Source organism: Pinus tabuliformis, chromosome J, assembly GCF_031772625.1.
Source record: "Pinus tabuliformis cultivar Carrire ecotype Pingquan chromosome J, CPIR1, whole genome shotgun sequence".
Taxonomy (NCBI): domain Eukaryota; kingdom Viridiplantae; phylum Streptophyta; class Pinopsida; order Pinales; family Pinaceae; genus Pinus; species Pinus tabuliformis.
In genome coordinates this window covers 1,648,865,946-1,648,885,739 of record NC_142295.1, presented here as the reverse complement: position 1 = coordinate 1,648,885,739, position 19,794 = coordinate 1,648,865,946, and the positions used below count along the sequence as shown (strand labels likewise).

The window sequence follows — 19,794 nt, the reverse complement described above, 5'->3', positions numbered from 1 at the left end:
TTTGGAAACATCTAAGGAGATGTATGACACGCTGGTTGGGATGTTCAAAGTAAATAATGCAAATCAAGTTCTCTTTTTCAAGAACAAGTTGAAAGACATCAAGATGGATAGAGGAGAATCCATCCAATCCTACTTCATGAGGATTACCGAGATCAAGAATGATCTTCTATCTATTGGAGAAGTCATTGGTGACAGGGAGCTCACTCTTATTGCACTTGGAGGCCTTACAAGAGAATGGGATGTGTTCAACACTACCATCCTCAACAATGACAGGATTTCGGGATTTGATGAATTATTGGCTAGATGCACTCAAGAAGAAATAAGGATGATGGAAAGAGACAAGCCCTCAAATGGAAACAATCCTACCGCCTTCTCTACTCATGCTAAGAGGAAGAACAATGCTGGTCCAAGAAATCAAGGTCAAGGGTTCAAGTTGGGATTCAAAGAAGGAAGAAAAGGAAGATGCTTCAATTGTAACAGGTTTGGCCACTTTGCTAGAGAGTGTCCTCACAAGAAGGATACTCTAAGAGATGATGACAACAATAACAACAACTTCAAGGGAAATGACAATCCAAGGAACAACTAGTTCAACAACGAATGAAAGAGGAATGCTCCTGCTGCTCGAAATGGAAATGGTCGTCCTCCCAAGAAGTCTAGAAACTCCAGGTATGAAGAAGTTAATGTTGTAAAGCAAAAATAATTTTATCTTATTTATGCCCTCACCACTGCCTCTCCTCCAGATACATTGGATCATTGGTTGATTGATAGTGGTGCCTCAAGGCACTTCACTGTGTACAAAGAAGCTCTCTCTAACTTGGTTGAAAAGAAGACGAATATGGAATTGCGACTGTTACTCTTCACTTAAATCAAGGTCAAGCTCTTCATTTACAAGAAGTGCTATATGTACCTAATCTAAAAAAGAACTTGGTCTCTATTTCTGTGATGGAAGATAAAGGTTTCAAGGTGACATTCATTGATGGGAAGGTTCGTGTTTGGCAAAGGAACCCAAGAGATGCATTCACTCTTGGATTTAGGGTTGAAGGTCTCTATCAGGTTGGAGGAAGTCCGTTGGGAGCAATGACTTGTGATACTTCTCTTCAATCTGAATTATGGCACCGGAGATTTTCTCACCTTCATTTCAAAGCCTTACTCGATGTAAGGAAGATGGTCACAGGTATGCCCGAATTCAACTTAGGTCATGAAGGTGTTTGTCAAGGTTGTGAAGTTGGAAAACATAGAAGGGGACCATCCACCGATATTCTTCAATTGGCCCATTCTGATCTATCAGGTATGTTGCCCGTCACATCTTTGGTGGATATTTGTACTATGCTATTTTTGTGGACGACTTCTCTTGCAAAACATGGATCTATTTCTTAAAGAAGAAGGATGAAGTGTTCAAATGGTTCCGCTCTTTCAAAGCCTTGGTGGAGAATCAAATAGGGAAGAAGATCAAAATATCGAGGGCTGATAATGGTACCGAATATGAGTCAAATGAATTGAAAGACTATTGTAGAGAAGCTGGCATTAAGAGGGAGACCACTACTGCATATACTCCTGATCAAAATGGTGTTGCCGAAAGGAAGAATTGTTTGTCATAGAAGCCACCCATGCCATGCTTCATGACCAAAAGGTCTACCGAATTTCTTATTGATAGAAGCTGCCAACACTGTTGTATTCCAAAACAGATGCCCTCATCAAGCTTTGGACTTCAAAACAACTGAAGAAGTTTTCACCGGTAAGAAAACTGATGTTCCTCATTTTAGAATTTTTGGTTGTCCCATATTTCATGTGCTGAAAGAGAAGAAACCAACTAGATGTATTTGGGAAGAAAGGAACGTTTGTGGGCTACAGTGAAACTTCGAAGGCATATAGAATCTATGTGCCTGGTCAAAGGGAAGTGGAATTAAGTTTGATGTCACTTATGAAGATTCTGCTCTTAGGAAAGTCCGAGAACTTCCTATCCCTAGGAAGGACAATGATGATGTTGATGCAGAAAAGAAAGATGAACCTCCGTCTGATGAACCAATGCCCGATGTTGAAGGTTCGATGGATCCCATTGATCCACCTCCTAGTGAGCTCACTACTTCAAGAAAAGGATCGTTGTGGCTCAAAGATTTCTTGAAGATGCTGAGAAACACATTGCATCGTGTGGGAGATTTCGTGAAAGCAAGCAGCCAAACAGGTACCAAGGGTACTTCACTGCCATGGGTACCATTGTACAATCTGAGCCTTGTACATTCGAGAAGTCGTGAAGCAACAAGTTTGGAAGGATGCGATGAATGAGGAGCATGAGTCGATCACGAAGAATGATGTCTAGGATGTGGTTCCTAAACCCAAGGAAAAGTTAGGGGTCACTTCAAAATGGCTCTACGAGATCAAACATGGAGCTGATGGGAGTGTTGAAAAGTTCAAGGCCAGATTCGTTGCTCAAGGCTTCTCTCAAAAGGAACGAGTAGACTACGATGAGATATTTGCACCAGTTGACCGATATACCACCACCCGTTTGATCATAGCTCTTGCTGCTTCACAAGGATGGAGCCTACACTAGATGGATGTCAAAATTGTCTTCTTGCATGGTTTTCTTAAAGAGGAAGTCTATGTGGAACAACTGGAGGGGTTAAGAGTTCAAGATCGTGATACACATGTATGCAGGTTGAAGAAAGCCCTCTTTATGTGAATGATCTGTTTCTGTTAAGTGATGACCCTCTCATTCATCAATGTAAGCGGGAGTTGGCTTCCGAATTTGAGATGAAGGACCTAGGACTAATGCATTACTTCCTAGCGTTGGAGGTCTGGCAAAAACCAGGTGAGATTTTCCTTTCTCAAGGAAAATACATTGTGAATCTACTTGAGAGCTATGGGATGGTGGACTACAAGTCCGTATCTACTCCGTTGGAACTCAACTTCAAGAAGCTATGTGGTAGTGGTGTTGGGCCCGGATCAACAAACCCTTCTGAGTATCGTCAATTTGTGGGGGCCCAGATGTTCTTGGTCAACTCCTATCTTGACATATGCTTCGCTGTGAACATGTTGAGTCAATTTATTGTTGAGCCTCATCACATTCATTGGATTGGTGCTAAGAATTTCTTGAGATATCTCTGGGGCACAATCCACTATGGACTGAGATACACTGCCCAGAACTTGAGGCTACATGGATATTTAGATGTTGACTGGGCTGATAGTGTGGTGGATCATAAGAGCACACCTAGGTGTTGCTTCTCTTTGTGGTCTGCTTCTATATCTTGGATGAGAAGGAAGCATAAATTAGTTGCTTTAAGCACCGCCGAGGCTGAATACATTGCTGCAAGTATGGCCTGTTGTGACGCAGTTTGGTTGAGGAAGCTCTTCAGTGAACTATTTGAGCACGTGCTAGTTACCATTGTGATCTTCTGCAGCAACTAGAGTGGGATTTGCCTATCAAAGAATCCCGTGTTCCACTATTGCTCCAAGCACATCGATATCAGGTACTACTTTATTCGGGATATGGTACAACGGGGAGTAATAAGGCTCCAACACATCAGGATGGATGAACAGGTCGTAGACATTCTCACGAAGCCTTTGGGGAAGGTCAAATTCTTAACCTTCCAAGAAAGACTTGAAGTCGTGGAACGATCCTCCTATGAGGGTCTCGTATGAGTTGGACACTGAGCTCTGGGAGCTCCTGGGGGCTTGGGGTACTTCTTGGAGCTATGAGCGACCATAGGATGAGTGGTTCACCTCAACTAGTGGTGCGCTAGATACAGGGTGAGTGGTTCAACTTCCCCTGTGATACCCCATGATGGTTGACATGTGTATAGGGTGAGTGGTTCACCTTCCCCTCCCCGGACACATGCATGTAGGGTGAGTGGTGCACCTTCCTCTACGATTGACATATGCATAGGATGAGTGGTTCACCTTCTCCTATGGCATATGAGCAGGATGAGTGGTTAACCTTCTCTTGTTGATGCCCCAACACACATCCTTCCCATGGAGTCCGGGACTCATGGGAAGTACGTCTCATCTGGCCAATGAGTTGGGAACATATGGTTAGGGACCATAACACTACCAATGGACGCACCGTGTACTGCTATACTCCCTATGACTAGGATGCATGGTGTTCAACAACTTGATCTAGGATCAAGGACTGACTTTTGCTAGTGGAGAATATGATCTTATGACTCATTCTTGATCGCTTATTCGTCATTATTACTTCATGGTTCAACAGAGTAGAGTAGCATCAAGTAGAGCAGGGCAGTGATGACATGGATGGTACAGGATGATAGGATGGCATGATGAGTCATGACAAATGGATTGGTAGGTGGAATTCTCCGTAGTTGAGAGGGAGTGTTAAAATTGGCAAGTAGGGCCAAATTCCACCTTAGGACAACTCATACGATGGAGATGATTATTGCATTGGATTCCTCTTTTCGAGAGGTCCAATTTTGATATAAAGATCATCTCATTCAGACAAGCAGAAGTGGAATTTTGAATTTATTCTCTCTCATGCACAATCTGTCAAGGTTAGCCTCAGTCAAATGTAGGCTCATGAAGCCCAATAGATGTGTCTCCTCACCCTCAACGAAGTGTATAAATAGGAGTGACCTCTCTCTCATTTGGACATCACTCATCTCATCGCATATCTCTCTCCTCTCTTGATTGGTTCGTACAGCTTGGATGCAACATTCTCTACTTCGTACGTGTGAAAGGGGGACGAATTTTTGGGGTTGTTTGCTGGCCAAATTTCAGGAAAACAGAGCAGTGTTGACTAACGTTGACTTCATTTTGGTGGGCAGAAATCCAATTTTTGTAGGCTGCATTTATTGGCACAATTTTTGAGGAGTTTGGGACAGGTTGATTGAGTTGACTTTAGTGTTGAATTTTGATTTGACTACAAAATTTACAACAAGATTTTCACTCTCCTTTGACTAGTTTGACTGATCTGTTTTGGGCTGACTTTGACTCTTTGGGAAGGCCGAATTTATCTGCTGTTGACCGAGCTACTTGGAGGACATTTTGGAGTTGCTTTGACCACTGTTGACTTTCTGGTTAGGGCTGCAGTTGACTGCTAATTTGACAGGACTGTTTTGGGCAAGTTAATTTGATATTTGTACTCTCTCTGTGTGCTGAACTATTAAAGAATAATAAGAAAATTTGATCAAAGGGTTTCCCCACATTGGGGTTTGTCCCTGGCATCCGCCATATGTTGTGTCCTCTTGTCTTGGCTTGTCTTATGCACATGTTTTTATGTTCTTTTTGCATTCACTGTCAATGTGTTTAAGTTAATGTGATTGCTATTGGATATAATTAGAAATTGTCATTGGGCTGCTAAAGGAACATCGAAGTAAATTGTGCTAAAGCATAGAACATACCATTGTTATCTAAAATTAACAGAATCCCTTGTGTAGGTTTGGTTGGTAAATTGGAAGCACTATATTGAAGGTTGAAAGCAAAGTATTGACTTTGTTTTTGAAGATCTAGACTTGGGAAGAAGCAACCTCTGAAGAGTTTATGAACAACCTTAATGCAGGCTTGAAGCCTTTTTAAAGCAGACCTAGGATTAGGTCTTGAAGTAAAATTAGAGCAGCCTTGTTAAAGTTTTTATTGAGGTAGCCTTGGTGTACAAATCTATTAAAGAACCTTTGTAGCGGTCTTGGATCAACATGTTGAAAGACATTGTAAAGACATCATTGTGAATGTTAGGATATTCCGACACATAGGAAATAGTTAAATATAACTTGGTCTAGTGTAGAGTTAGGTAAAGTGTGTTTCTTTACTATGTACTTTTGTAACTTACAATCCGACGGTCACGATATGTTCTAGACATGAAGTGATCCGATGGTTCATTCTCTCTTCGGTATTACCGACACTTGATCTATGGCTTAACACCCGATTGGTCCATGATCTCTATTTAAAGAGCATGGAGGGTCATTTGTAGGGTCACTGTTCATGAGAGAAGCTTATGTAAATTTTCTTTCTTTTATTAATAAATTCCATGAAGTGGCCGCGTTGGCTCAGGCTGTGGACTGTTTCCCTCTTTGAGGATTTTAACCACGTCAAGAATACTAACGTATTGATTTGTGATCTGTTTGTGAGCGGTGTCCTTTGGTGTTCTATCTGAGGAACTTACCCTGTAAATTCCAACATGGTATCAGAGCTATTTGAGGGCCGTATCTGTTGGTGATCCAAATCCGAAGCCGATACAACTGCATCCGACTGTCGTTTCCTAGATCTACTGTTTTTGACTGCTTTCGGGCTGAGAGGACTGCTCTATTGTGTTAGGAGCATCTGTTCCAGTGAGGAACGCCTTTCGTTTCACGCGAAAAGGTTTCTGGTAGCCCTAGCTACGTCATTTTTAAGATCTGGAGGTATACAGTCTTTATTTGTAGTTTTAGTTATTCATCTGTATTTCGGTTTATTTAGCTCTCTGTTTTTTATTACTGGATCTATATCTTTCATTTCTGCGTATGCTCTTTGCCCTGTGACTCAATGCGATTTGGGCAAATCAGAAACAAAAATGAAGGATTTTTCTCATGCGTATGTTCTTTTCCGCCGTGCCTTAGTGTGATGTTGGAAAATCAGAAACATTGAGCAAAATATTTAGTTTCTAGCGAAAGCTAACTTCAAGCCATAAGGTTTGGTTTTTTTTGCATGTCCGTGTTGGGTTGTGTTTTTTTTTTTTGTTTTGTAGGCAAAAGGGGTGTTTTCAAGTAAGCACGCACTCCGTAGCTTCAATGACTAAAAAAAACCCTTCCTCTTTTCCAAAAATTATTAACCTTTTAAACTAGCTCACTTGGTCCAAAGTTGTTTTATGAGAATAGAAGTGTTGGGTTTAAGTCTTTCTTTTTGTTGAGTTACTTTTTCAAAAAACACATGTAATTTATGTTTTAAAGTTACTTTATGTAAAAGTGTTCTCATCCATTATAAAAAGTGAGTCACTTAAATTCTAAAGTCTCTTTATCCTTTATTTAAGTTACAATTTAGTGGGTAGCTCATAAAGTACCATTGTAAAAGTGACTTTCACTTATTTATAAAAGTGGGTCACATAACTTTTTTTTAAAGCGAGTTAATTAGATTAAGTTTGGAAAGGGGGGGGGGTTTAAATATAACATTATCATTCACTTCCGCACATTCACGTACTTCGCCGACATCTTCAACATCTTTTCTTCAAAAGGCCATAACTTATTCATCCGGAAGCTGTTTTTTTTAATCAACCTAACTTTTCGAGATCTTTCCATTGGAACACTTAGTTTTAGCCTCTACAGCTTCAATGTCTGTTAAAATAGAAAGTCCATGCCAAGTTATTCTTGACAACACCAACTACTTCCAATGGGTGTCCTACATGGATGATTTACTTAGAAGTAAAGGTCTTTATAGAATAACCTCAAGCCAAGAGTCTAAACCTAAAGATGAAGATAAGGTAGTCAAATGGGAAAATAAGCAAGATCAAGCATATGGGTTGATAGGGATGTCTATGTCTCCAGACCTTAGATTCCATATCGCAGAACTTGATACACCCTGATGAAGCAATGAAACAATTCAATAAAGTTTTTGGAATTAAAAATGAAATTAGAGCCCATCAACTCGAAAATGAGTTTCTTATGTTGGACCCCAATAATTTTTCTTCCATTGAAATTTTTTTGTCCAAGTTCAAGACCTTAAGACTTTTCTTGGAAGGTGTTAAGGTTAAGAAAGAAGATGGTAGCCTTATCTATTCCATTCTTACAAAGTTAGGACCAACCTACTCTGTGTTTGTTTCCACCTTTCCATTCTACTAGAGAAACCTTTATTTCTCAACGACAAGCCTACAAGTCCCCCTCTTTTGATGCCTTTTGTGATTCTTTAATAAGAGAACAAGAAAAACTTTTACATCTTGGTCTTCTTAATCATGGAAACTCTTCTAAGAAAGCCTTAGCTGCCCACCAACAACCAAGTTCAAAGAATCCTAAGAAGCAATATCCTAAAAAGAATGGTCTTAAACCAACCAAGGGTCCTAAGCACTTTCAGTCTCAAAATGAAAAATCAATTCAACAAAATGATAAGGCAAATAAAAGCAAAGGGAAGAAGACTGATAGACATTGCAACTTTTGTAATCATGATGGCCACTTAGAATCCAAATGCTTTAAGAAGATAGAAGCCTTGGAAGCAGCAATGAAGAAGCATAACATCCATTTGGAGCACTCTTCAAATTCAACTTCATCTTCAGGATTAACACTTTCTGCATGTGGTTGTCAAGCATCTCGGTCTGTTTATGCATGTTGAAGTTTCTAAGTCTACCAGTTAGAAACCCTCCATGCACTTTACTGATTTATTCCTACCTACTTGTTCCGTTACTTAACAAGTTATTTACACTGTAAATACTGAAAATAAACACTAGTGCATGCTCAACATATTACAGATCATCAACTGAAGGAAATAGAAACAAGCACACAAAATGACACCGTTATTTTTGGACCAATGCCCCTGGAAAAACCCAATGCGGGAAAACCGGTGTAGCTATCTAAGGGTTTTCTTATTAAGCAATTTCAGAGTACAATCTGGGTGCCAAATTTGGCTTACCCAACAGAGAATATCCTTAGCAGTATTACCTCTCAATCTGAGACAAATGCCTCGGCTGATACCCCAGATAAACCTTCTGGCAGCTCCTCAGCTCCAATTTGCCCTAGAAACCCCAGCGCATGCCATTCTGGATTGTTTCAGCCTCTCTCTACCCAGCACTGGCCTTGCGTCACCCTGAATGGGTTTGCGTCAGCCTCAGGAAGCCCTACTTCAACCTTCGGGCCCTTTGCGTCAGCAACGCTAGCCTCTCTGAAGCACTGCGCAACTCCTGGCTGCCTCTGTGTGGCCCTGCGTGAGCCTTGGCTGCTACTGCGCCACTCTCTCTGGCTCCTGTGCTGCTTTCTTGACACTATCTCTGCCTCTCTGTCTCTCTGTACTCAATGCCCCTCAGCTGCAACTCCGATCACTGATTCTATCTCTCTTAGCAAACCCCACTCTAGAGAATAGAATGACTGATCATCTAGTGTGCTCTACAAGTGACCCTCAAGCCCCCTCTTATACTTTTCTCTTTGACATATCAACGATTGAGGTTAAGTCCCTAATTGATGGCTAAGATTAGATCAGGCTTGATCCATGTCTTTTGGATCATCTAACACAGTTTTATATTAATCCACATTAATATTTTAATTTCCCTAAGTTTAGACTTGGGGACTCCATTAAGAATATTAATTATTTTAATATCTCCTAAACTGTTTAGAATCTGCCTAAACCCTTTCTGGGTATTGGAGGTCTCATGTGCCCCCACCTCTCCACCAAATTTTTTGGCTAGAGCACATCCGATGCTACTCCAAATCAACAATGCACTAAATGTATCTTCTTCTTCTCATTCTCATGAGTGGCTCATGTTGAGGTTTCTAAGTTACTTAATTTAGAAACCCTTCATGCACTTTCCCTGATTTATTCCTGCCTACTTGTTAATTTTTCTTTAACAAGTTAGTTACGAAGTAAATACTGAAAATAAATAGCGGTGCATGCTCAACATATTACAGATCAACAACTAAAAGAAAGAAGAACAAACACACCACATGACACCATTATTTTTGGACCAATGTCCCCGGAAAAACCCATTGCGGGAAAATTGGTGCAGCTATTTGAGGGTTTTCTTATTAAGCAATATCAGAGTACAATTTGGGTGCCGTAACTGGCCTACCCAACAGAGAATTTCGTTAGCAGATATACCTCACAATTTGAGAGAAATCTCCTGGCTGAAACCTCAGAAAACCCTTCCTGCAGCTCTAGAGCACAAAACTGCTCCTACAACCCCAACGTTTGCCCAATCTGGCTGCGTCAGCCCCTCTCTATCTCACGCTGGCCCTGCGTCAGCCTTTCTTGGCCTGCGTCAGCCCAGGAGGCCCTGCGTCAGCTCTGGGAGCCTTTGCGTCAGCTACGTTGGCCGCTTTGGTGCTCTGCGTAGCACTTGGCTGTCTCTATGTGGCCCTGCGTGAGCCCCTGCTGGCTCTGCGTCACCCTCCTTGGCTGCTGCGCTGCTCTACCGACATAATCTTTGCCTTCTTTGTTCCTCTGTACTCAATGCCCCTAAGCTGCTCTCTTGATCACTGATTTTATCTCTCTTAGCAAACCCCGCTCTTGAGAATAGAATGATTGATCATCTGGTGTGTTTTCCAAGTGACCCTCAGGCCCCCTCTTATAATTTTCTCGTTGACATATCAACGGCTGAGATTAAGTCCCTAATCAATGACTAAGATTAGATCTGGCTTGATCCATGTTTTTTGGACCATTCTAACACAGTTTTATATTAATCCACATTAATATTTTAATTCCCTTAGGGACTCCATTAAAAATATTAATTATTTTAATATTTCTCAAATTGTTTAGAATCTGCCCAAACCCTTTCTAGGTATTGGAGATCTCATGTGCCCCAACCTCTTCACCAAATTTCGTGGCTAGAGCACATCCGATGCTACCCCAAATCAACACTCCCTCTTAGCGAGGGCTGTGCTCTAGCAATACTCCTCACTGAGTATTACTCTGATCATCCGGCATCGGTACCTGTGCTGATGCTAGGCTTTCCTGCCCAACATCCTCTGCACTGCTGCCTCCTGTACTGCTGCCCATGGTTCTGCCACTTCCACTGCTGCATCTATATGACAGCTCTCTCAGCATCCGTGCTGCTGCTGGTCCTTTCTCCCAGCACTGCATCCGCACTGCACCTCCTCTCACCATGATGCATCGTGCTGCCCACTGCTGCATTGCAACTCAGTTACTGAGAAGTAAGTAATTGATCTCCCAACTGACCTCCCTATTAGGCTAGAAACACCCATTGATGCTGAAGCTCCCTCTGCTGCTGACAAGTGCTCCCTCTCTCTGACCTCTGCGTTGCTGCAACAACTCCTTGCATCTCGCACTGTTGCACACCTCCCTGTGCCTTCCTGCAATGGTGCAACACTCCTGTGCCTCTCACACTATTGCAGCTTGCTAGCTCTGCACTGTCTTGGGACTCCTGCACTGTAGCTCTCTCTGCGGTTCCATCCACATCTGTCTCTACCCACTCAACCAGTGCTGCTACACCTCGTCGGGGCTCCCGTAGCAAGGTCTAATCCAAGAGGCTGGGTACCTCGAGGATCCTGCCCCTCATCGCCTATAGTCCACCTGACTACAGCTTGATGTCTCCCCACTTCCGTTCAAGTGGCATGTGTGCACTCATGGCATAATCGTCATTTGTCAAAACTTCCTTCTCTGCCCGTGTTGGCGCTGCCTTAGTCTCAGAAGACTTTCCCTTACTCTTCTTCCTTGGGCACTGGGTCACATAGTGACCCATCTCCCCACAATGGAAGCACTTGATCTTGGAGAGATCTTTCTTCTTCCGCTTCTCCTGCTTTCCCTCAGATGCTAGGGCCACATCCTCCTCCTCTTGCTTGACCTTGATCCCTTTGCTGTTGCTACTTGTCTTTGACTGCCGTTTGATCTCTTCCTGGCGAAGCGCTGCCCACATCTCATCCCAAGGTAGGAGAGTCCCTCTGCCCAGGATGCTCTGGACAAACACTTCCCACTCTTCTGAGACAACATTTAGGGATGTCCTCAACATAAGCTCCTGATCTAGTGTCGCTCCTATAGCAGTTAACTGATCTCGGATCTCATTTAGTCCTCCGAGGAAGGAGTCAATCGTTTGACCCTTCTTCATCTGATACGACCTCATCTGGTTCTTGTGTAGCATTCTTCTTTGCATAGAAGTATGTTGGTACAGGTTCTTGAGAGCCTCCCACATCTCAACTGCCGTTTCCTTCTTGGCTATATGTGGTATCACATGATGCTTGACCCTGTCAAGGATAATGCACTTGGCCCTCGCCATCGCCTCCTTGTACTTGTCATTATCATTGGGGTCGACTGGGATAGCTATAACCTTCAAGGCGAAGTTCTTGACATGATTCCTATCGAGCACTGATAAGATTCTGGCCTTCCAGACTATGAAGTTCGATGCTCCGTCCAATCTATCTTGGTCTCTTACCCCTTGTAGTGCCATGGCACTCCTCTACTTCCCTCCTGGAAGTTCTCTGTTCGATTCCTCTGAGTCTCTACTTCCCGTCTGGAAGTTCTCTTCTGGGCTCCCTCTGAGTCCTGATTTCCCTCTAGGAATTCCTTCTGCCGCTTGTCGAGATGCCCCCTACTCTGATTGTCCTGTGCAATTGCACTGTTGATCCAGGTTCCTCGGCTAGAAACCCTCGGTAACAACTCCTCTGGCCCTACTCTATCAGGTACTGTTCTGATTACAGTTCCTCACTAGCTCCACTCTGCAATATTCCTGCAGCCTTCTAGTCCCCAACAACTGCCTCTCTGTGAATTGCGTCAGCCCTTCTCTTCCTCACGCTGGCTCTGTGTCACCCTGGATGGGTTTGCGTCAGCCCTGGGATGCCCTGGATCAGCCCTCTGGCCCTCTACGTCAGCAACACTGGCCTCCCTGAGGCTTTGCGCAGTTCCCAACTTCTTCTGCGTGGCTCTGGCTGGCTCTGCGTCACACTTCCTTGGCTTCTGTGCTGCTAGAAACAACTTCTGTCACCTCGGGACAACTGTTTTCTGTTGCTATTGCTCCGCTCGGTTGATGTCTCTTAGTCCTCCTGTGATCTGCAATCACGCTTTGATACCATGTTGAAGTTTCTAAGTTTACTTAATTTATAAACTCTTCATGCACTTTTCCTGATTTACTCCTACCTACTTGTTAATTTTTCTTTAACAAGTTATTTACAAAGTAAATACTGAAAATAAACACCAGTGCATGCTCAACATATTACAGATCAACAACTAAAAGAAACAAGAACAAACACACCACATGACACCATTATTTTTGGACCAATGTCCCTAGAAAAACCCAATGTGGGAAAACCGGTGCAGCTATCTGAGGGTTTTCCTATTAAGCAATATCAGAGTACAATCTGGGTGCCGTAACTGGCCTACCCAACAGAGAATTTCCTTAGCAGCTATACCTCACATTTTGAGAAAAATCTCTTGGCTGAAACCCCGGAAAACCCTTCCAGCAGCTCTCAAGCACAAAACTGCTCTTGCAACCCCAGCGTCTGCCCAATTTAGACTGCGTCAGCCCTTCTCTATCTCATGCTGGCCCTGCGTCAGTCTTTCTTTGCTTGCGTCAGCCCCAAGAGGTCCTGCGTCAGCTCTGGGAGCCTCTGCGTGAGATATGCTGGCCCCTCTGGTGCTCTACACAGCACTTGGCTGGCTTTGCGTGGCCCTGCGTGAGCCCCTGCTGGCTCTGTGCCACCCCCCTTGGCTGCTGCGCTGCTCTCCCAGCACAATCTCTGCCTTCTCTGTTCCTCTGTACTCAATGCCCCTCAGCTGCTCTCCCGATCACTGATTCTATTTCTCTTAGTAAACCCTACTCTAGAGAATAGAATGATTGATCATCTGGTGTGTTTTCAGTGACCCTCAAGCCCCCTCTTATAATTTTCTCGTTGACATATCAACGACCGAGATTAAGTCCCTAATCAACGAATAAGATTAGATCTGGCTTGATCCATGTCTTTTGGACCATTCTAACACAGTTTTATATTAATCCACATTAATATTTTAATTTCCCTAAGTTTAGGCTTAGGGACTCCATTAAAAATATTAATTATTTTAATATTTCTCAAACTGTTTAGAATCTGCCCAAACCCTTTCTGGGTATTGGAGATCTCATGCGCCCCAACCTCTTCACCAAATTTCGTGGCTAGAGCACATTCGATGCTACCCGAAATCAACAGCTCATTGATTCTGGAGCTTCTTATCACATGGCCAAAAACAAAGCCATGTTTTTTCCTTTAAATGATTGTAACACCAAAAATATATGGTGATGATAGATCTCTTAGTGTTGTAGGGACTGAAACTATTCATCTAGACAATGGTCAATTTAATGATGTATTATGTGTTCCATCCTTATCTTGCAACCTTCTATCTGTATATCAGATAACTCATTCAGGTGAAGGTAAAATCGTTGAATTTTCACCTCATGATGTTGTAATTAAGGACCGAAGAGATCCTAGACAGATTTTAGCTACTGACATTGCTGATGATTCTACAAGGTTGTATAAGTTTAACAACTTTGGGTCATCAACTCTTCCCTTGGTATTTGTTGCTCATAATGATGAAGTGAGCAAACTTTGGCATGAGTGATTTGGTCACTTAAATTATCGCTCCCTTCAAAATCTATGTAAAGAAAATATGGTGACAGGTCTTCCTATGGTATCTTGTAGAGATGGTGTTTGTTTCGGATGTGTACTCAGAAAACATCATCGGGATAGTTTTGAAAAACGTGCCTCTTGGCATGCCTCAACCCCTTTACAACTTGTGCATAGTTATTTATGTGGTCCACTTCTAGTTGTTTCATTCTCTGGCTACAAGTATTTCTTAACTTTCATTGATGATTTCTCCAGACGCACTTGGGTATACTTCTTAAAACTCAAGAGTGAAGTATTTAATATGTTCTTGGCCTTTAAGACTTTTGTTGAGAAACAATCTGGACATCAAATTCTTAAGCTAAGATCTGATAATGGCGGAGAATATGTTAACAATAAATTCATCAACTTTTGCACTAAGCATGGAATTCAAATGCAACATACTGTTCCATATACTCCACAACAAACACCATCTCCACAAGATACCATTGAACTACACATGCACTTCATTAGAAAGCTCATTCATGACCATGTTCTTGAAGTGCAATAATGTTCAACAGATGATCAAGTTGCAGACATCTTTACAAAGGCTCTCATAGAGGCGAAGTTTACCAAACTTAGATTTATGGTTGGAGTTTAGAAGTTGTCACTAAGGGGGGATAGGCTCTAATGCCTCCTTCCTTCTCCTATTGTGTCATATTTGTACATCCTTCAATCCTATCCCAAGTTGTTCTTAAGGGGGGATGTTAGGATATTTGACACATAGGAAATAGTTAAGTATAACTTGGTCTAGTGTAGAGTTAGGTAAAGTGTGTTTCTTTACTATGTACTTTTGTAACTTACAATTCGACAGTCACGATATGTTCTAGACATGAAGTGATCTGACGGTTCATTCTCTCCTCGGTATTACCGACACTTGATCCATGGCTTAACACTCGATTGGTCCATGATCTGTATTTAAAGAGCATGGAGGGTCATTTGTAGGGTGACCGTTCATGAGAGAAGCTTATGTAAATTTTCTTTCTTTTTTTAATAAATTGCTTGAAGTGGCCGCGTTGGCTCAGGCTGTGGACTGTTTCCCTATTTGAGGGTTTTAACCACATCAAGAATACTGGTGTATTGATCTGTGTTCTGTTTGTGAGCGGTGTCCTTTGGTGTTCTATTTGAGGAACTTACCCTTGCAAAGAAGTTGATCTTGAAGGCATTCTTGGAGACTTTGATACACGATTGAAGCTATCATGGAGTGACCTTGAAGAAAGTTGATTAGGGAATATGAATAGTTGTGGAGATACCTTTTGCAAAGCATAAAGTTGTCATTGATAAAAGAGTGATTCTTGAAGAATTGGAGATTATCAAGGATTGTTGCAGAGGATATCGAGGAAGCCTTGACGAACCATTGTATTTGTTTGAAAGAGTTGAAGTTGAAGATAGGGTTGGTGCCCTAGAGGATAGGTGTCCTCAAGAATATTAGTTTGGAGTCTGTTCTAGTGGAGAGGGTTGGAGCCTCATAAAGACAAGGTTGGAGCCTTGTGGAAGATAGGGTTAGTGCCCTTGAGGTTGGAGCCTCATAAAGTCCGAGTTGGAGCTTGGGACCATACAGGTTGGAGCCTGGTTGATTGAAGATAGGTGTCTTCATCAAGGGTTGGAGCCCTAATAATTTTTATACTTGATTTATTGTAAAGAAGAGGATTGGAGTCCACATTATTTTTGATTAATAAAATTTATTATATATTGTTCATTTGGTGTTCTGTTTATAAGTGATCTAAAATGGTAAAGTAAGAATTGTAAAAGAAACACTGATTCACCCCCCTCTCAGTATTTCCAACAACCTCAGTCTCAAGATCTATCAATCTTTTATTAAAATCAGCCATCGACGTTGATGATGACATTGAACAGGCATGCGGTGTTGTATATTTATCCAACTTAACCTTCTTTCTTAACTTGAACCTAATTTATTTATTTATTTTTTTTAAATAAGTTTTTTGTTTTTGTTTTTATAAATAAGTTTTTTTAATATATAATTAAATTATATAAATATATACACTTTTTAACTCAATTCTATATATTTTAATTTCAATTTATATATAACTTTATGATTTTATAACTTGTATATATCATAAAGTTAACATAACGTAAACAATAGTGTGGACAGGCCAGAATTTTGGTGGGGGACAATCTGCCGAGAACGAATCAACAGCCAACGGAGGTTTCAGAACATTGATGACATAGTGGAACGGTTTGAACAGCGGATGCTTACAGTTGACAACAGATGAATCGGTAGGAGGTTCAAGCGTGAGACGACGGCTCGATGGTGGCAGCGATCGGTTGGAGGGTTTACAACGTGACAGGGATGTGGAAAGCAGACGAAACCAGCTGATTATTGATGAAAGGCACGATGATCGGGGAGGAATGGCAGCGGAAACACAACATAGGGACAATGGGAGACGGGGAATAGCGCATAAATGCTGAGGTCGAGAAGCAGGGGTTGAATGGCAGACGGGAGAATTGTGCAACAACTTCCCAAAGGACCGCGAGGCTTTGATACCAGATGGAGTGAATAAACTCAGTGTTAAACAGAAACATATGTATTTTTTATTAATGAATGAACTGATGGCTGTTTACAATGAGGTGCCTGGCTTATATATTGCCATGGGTACTTTTATGGGAAAGGGCATGATCTTATGATCGTGCCCTTTTGTCTAATTTTTACAAAAATAATTTTTACATAACAAATTCCCTTAGGAGTTTTTCTAGCCCGGTTTAACCACAGGTTTTCTAGTGCGGTTTTCTGTGGTTTAACCTTGTTAGGGATGGATAGATGGTCAACCCTTCTGTTTTATGTAGTTCTCAGATACCACTGAATAGAGGATATCACTCTAAGCTCAAAAGAGTGTGGACTGGAGATGCAGTTTCGGGGTTAAATTATTGGGGGATATTAGTGAGGCTGCCATTAATGATACCAATACTATTAAAATGTCTTATCAAAAATAATATTAAAGAGAAATTGTGAAGTGATATGAAGATTGAGAATAAGGGAAAGTCGATAGAATTCAAAGAACTCATTGATCCCATGTTAAAATATCAATCCTATCTCTCTACTCTTGCTAGCCCAAGAAGGAAAATAAATATTACAAAGATATGAACCAACTGTAATGAACTTCATAGCGTCAGGAAAGAATCTGTAAAATTTGTGCAATGAACTAAGTTGAGGATGAAAAGCACTTTCTGTTGGAATTACCAGCCTAAATAGACATTAGATGCAGTTTTCATAACATCTGTATTGACATGAATCTCTATAATTTGTTAACCCATAAGAATCAACCAGATCTTAGGAATTTTATTTCCAAGTTATTTGATCATATAAACAACATGATAAATCAAATGAATTAACTTTGCTTCATAGGTCCAATAGACCAAAGCTGGTCTAAGTGTACCGTAATCATCATCATCATCATCATTAATATAATAATATTTATGTGAGCTTATATGTGAAACGAACATTTGTGCAGGTTATTGAAAGACAACCGTGGGAACATATCAAAGATGATGACATTCAAAAAGCTGTGACATCATTTTATGGAGAAGTATGGCAAGTCCCACCAATGTTTTCAGCAATCAAGGTGTGCCATATTTTACTGCATAGTAGTCATATACAGAGCTTTCGTATTATGTTATTTGATAGTCAGAAGTGGGATGGATGTCAAATGTTGTTTAAGTTAGTTTGCACATTGCCACTTTGGAATACATTGATCAGTAATAGTGTTTTGGACTAACATATATATATACACACACACACGCGTTTAAGTTAGTTTGCACATTGACACTTTGCAATACATTGATCCTTAATAGTGTTACTCTATTACGGATCAATGTATTGCAAAGTGGCAATGTGAAAACTAACATATATATATATATATCAAAAGTAGCTACACAATCATATAAATTTAAAATGAAATATCTATATATATGTGTGTGTGTGTATGTTTTGGATTAATATATAAAACAGATCTCACATACACACACACACATATATATTTTAAATTTGTATGATTTTGTAGTTACTTTTGATCATAGTTTGAAAGCATATTTGTGGACCCCATAATACAACAAAAGTGTTGTATTCTACAAAGGGTAAGGACATTACAAAATATGAGAATATACGTAGAATGAAAATAATACCAAATCTGAAATAATATCACAAGGAAAGTGCACATCAGAATGAACAAATTGAGGTAAGCAACTTATCTAACCTAAAACTCATATCAAAATTAAAATTTCTAGACAATAAACATCGGCTTGCCTTCTTGAGCCTAATGCTTTTCTTTAGAATACGAATATATGAGTATGAGGTGAACCAAATATATGGAAAATTACTGTTCTTTTTTACATTTTTCTTTCATATATTTTTTTATCTGCATGTCTGATAGTGTTCGAGTAAAAAACATACTCTTACTATCTTTGTTACTTCGACTGTCAACTAGTTGACATTGCTGCTATATTTTATGGTCATTGGTAGGTGGGTGGAGAGAAGATGTACAATAAAGCAAGGAGGGGAGAAACAATAGATCTTCCACCACGAAAAGTTTTGATTTATGAATTTGATGTTCAAAGAAGCCTAGATGATGGGTAAGTTTTAATACTTTGGTGTTGCTTCTGAGCTTATTTCCCTCAATCCATGCAGGCAATAGTGTTCTCAATTTGCACAAGTGAATCAACAATCGAATGATTAAACAAAAACTTTCCTGGCAAACTAAGTATGCTAGGGATAGAATTTTCTAGAATAATCTCTTTACCTTCTAAATTGGATTTTGGTTGAGAGTATAGTTATATTTCAATGAGATTAGACCCATAATTAGTCCATTCCATTACTTCTCTTCACATTAAAAATAGTGTCAATTACATTTTCTGTTGTAAATCTAGAAGAGGAATTTTTTTGAACCTTTGTAGATATTCACCTCCTTTGCTACAAGTCATGAGATATTTAAGAAGAAAAATTAAATGCCCTTTTATATTGTCATTGCAGACAAAATTTAATTTTCAAAGTCACTTGTTCAAAGGGAACATATGTGCGATCACTTTGTGCTGATTTTGGAAGGGCACTTGGCAGGTAGTTTCCTGAATAATGACAAGAGGCCCACTGCAATGGCTTGTACATATACTTTTGCCATTCTTTCATTGTTAAAGTTATATATCTACTCTCAAATGTTAGCTTTTATGTTATGATGGCCTATTTCATGAGTAGCAGCATATCAGTTTTGAATCTCTAGATGAGCTTTAAAATCCATGAAAGAAAAAAATATCTTCACATGAACTGCTATGGCTTGTACAGATACTTCAGTCATTCTTCCATTGTTATAGTTATATAACTACTCCCAAATGTTGGCTCTTATGTTATGATGGTACATTTCACGAGCAGCAACATATAATTCTGGAATTTCTAGATGAGCTTTGTGACTACAAAGTCCATGAAAAAGAATATCTTCACTTGAAATGATCAACAAAATAGGCTCATGTGTAGCAAGACTTTTGATTTTAATGTTTCTTTTGGAGATTCTCTAGGCATTCCTTCATTAGAATTATTATTTCTGGTACTTTAGAGTAGCATTGACCTACTTGTTAGTTATGGATATTAATATAA

The 19,794-nt window shown here is 40.5% G+C and overlaps 1 protein-coding gene across 1 annotated transcript in view; it reads left to right on the top strand.

Moving 5' to 3' along the window:
• The window catches only part of LOC149233862 (Pseudouridine synthase family protein), a 336,954-nt gene that overhangs the window by 136,222 nt on the left and 180,938 nt on the right, over positions 1-19,794 (top strand). Inside the window, exons 5-7 of the mRNA XM_089379870.1 lie at positions 17,666-17,776; positions 18,673-18,782; positions 19,180-19,263. Coding sequence (XP_089235996.1) covers positions 17,666-17,776; positions 18,673-18,782; positions 19,180-19,263 — 305 coding nt within the window. The remainder of the gene's footprint in view (positions 1-17,665; positions 17,777-18,672; positions 18,783-19,179; positions 19,264-19,794) is intronic.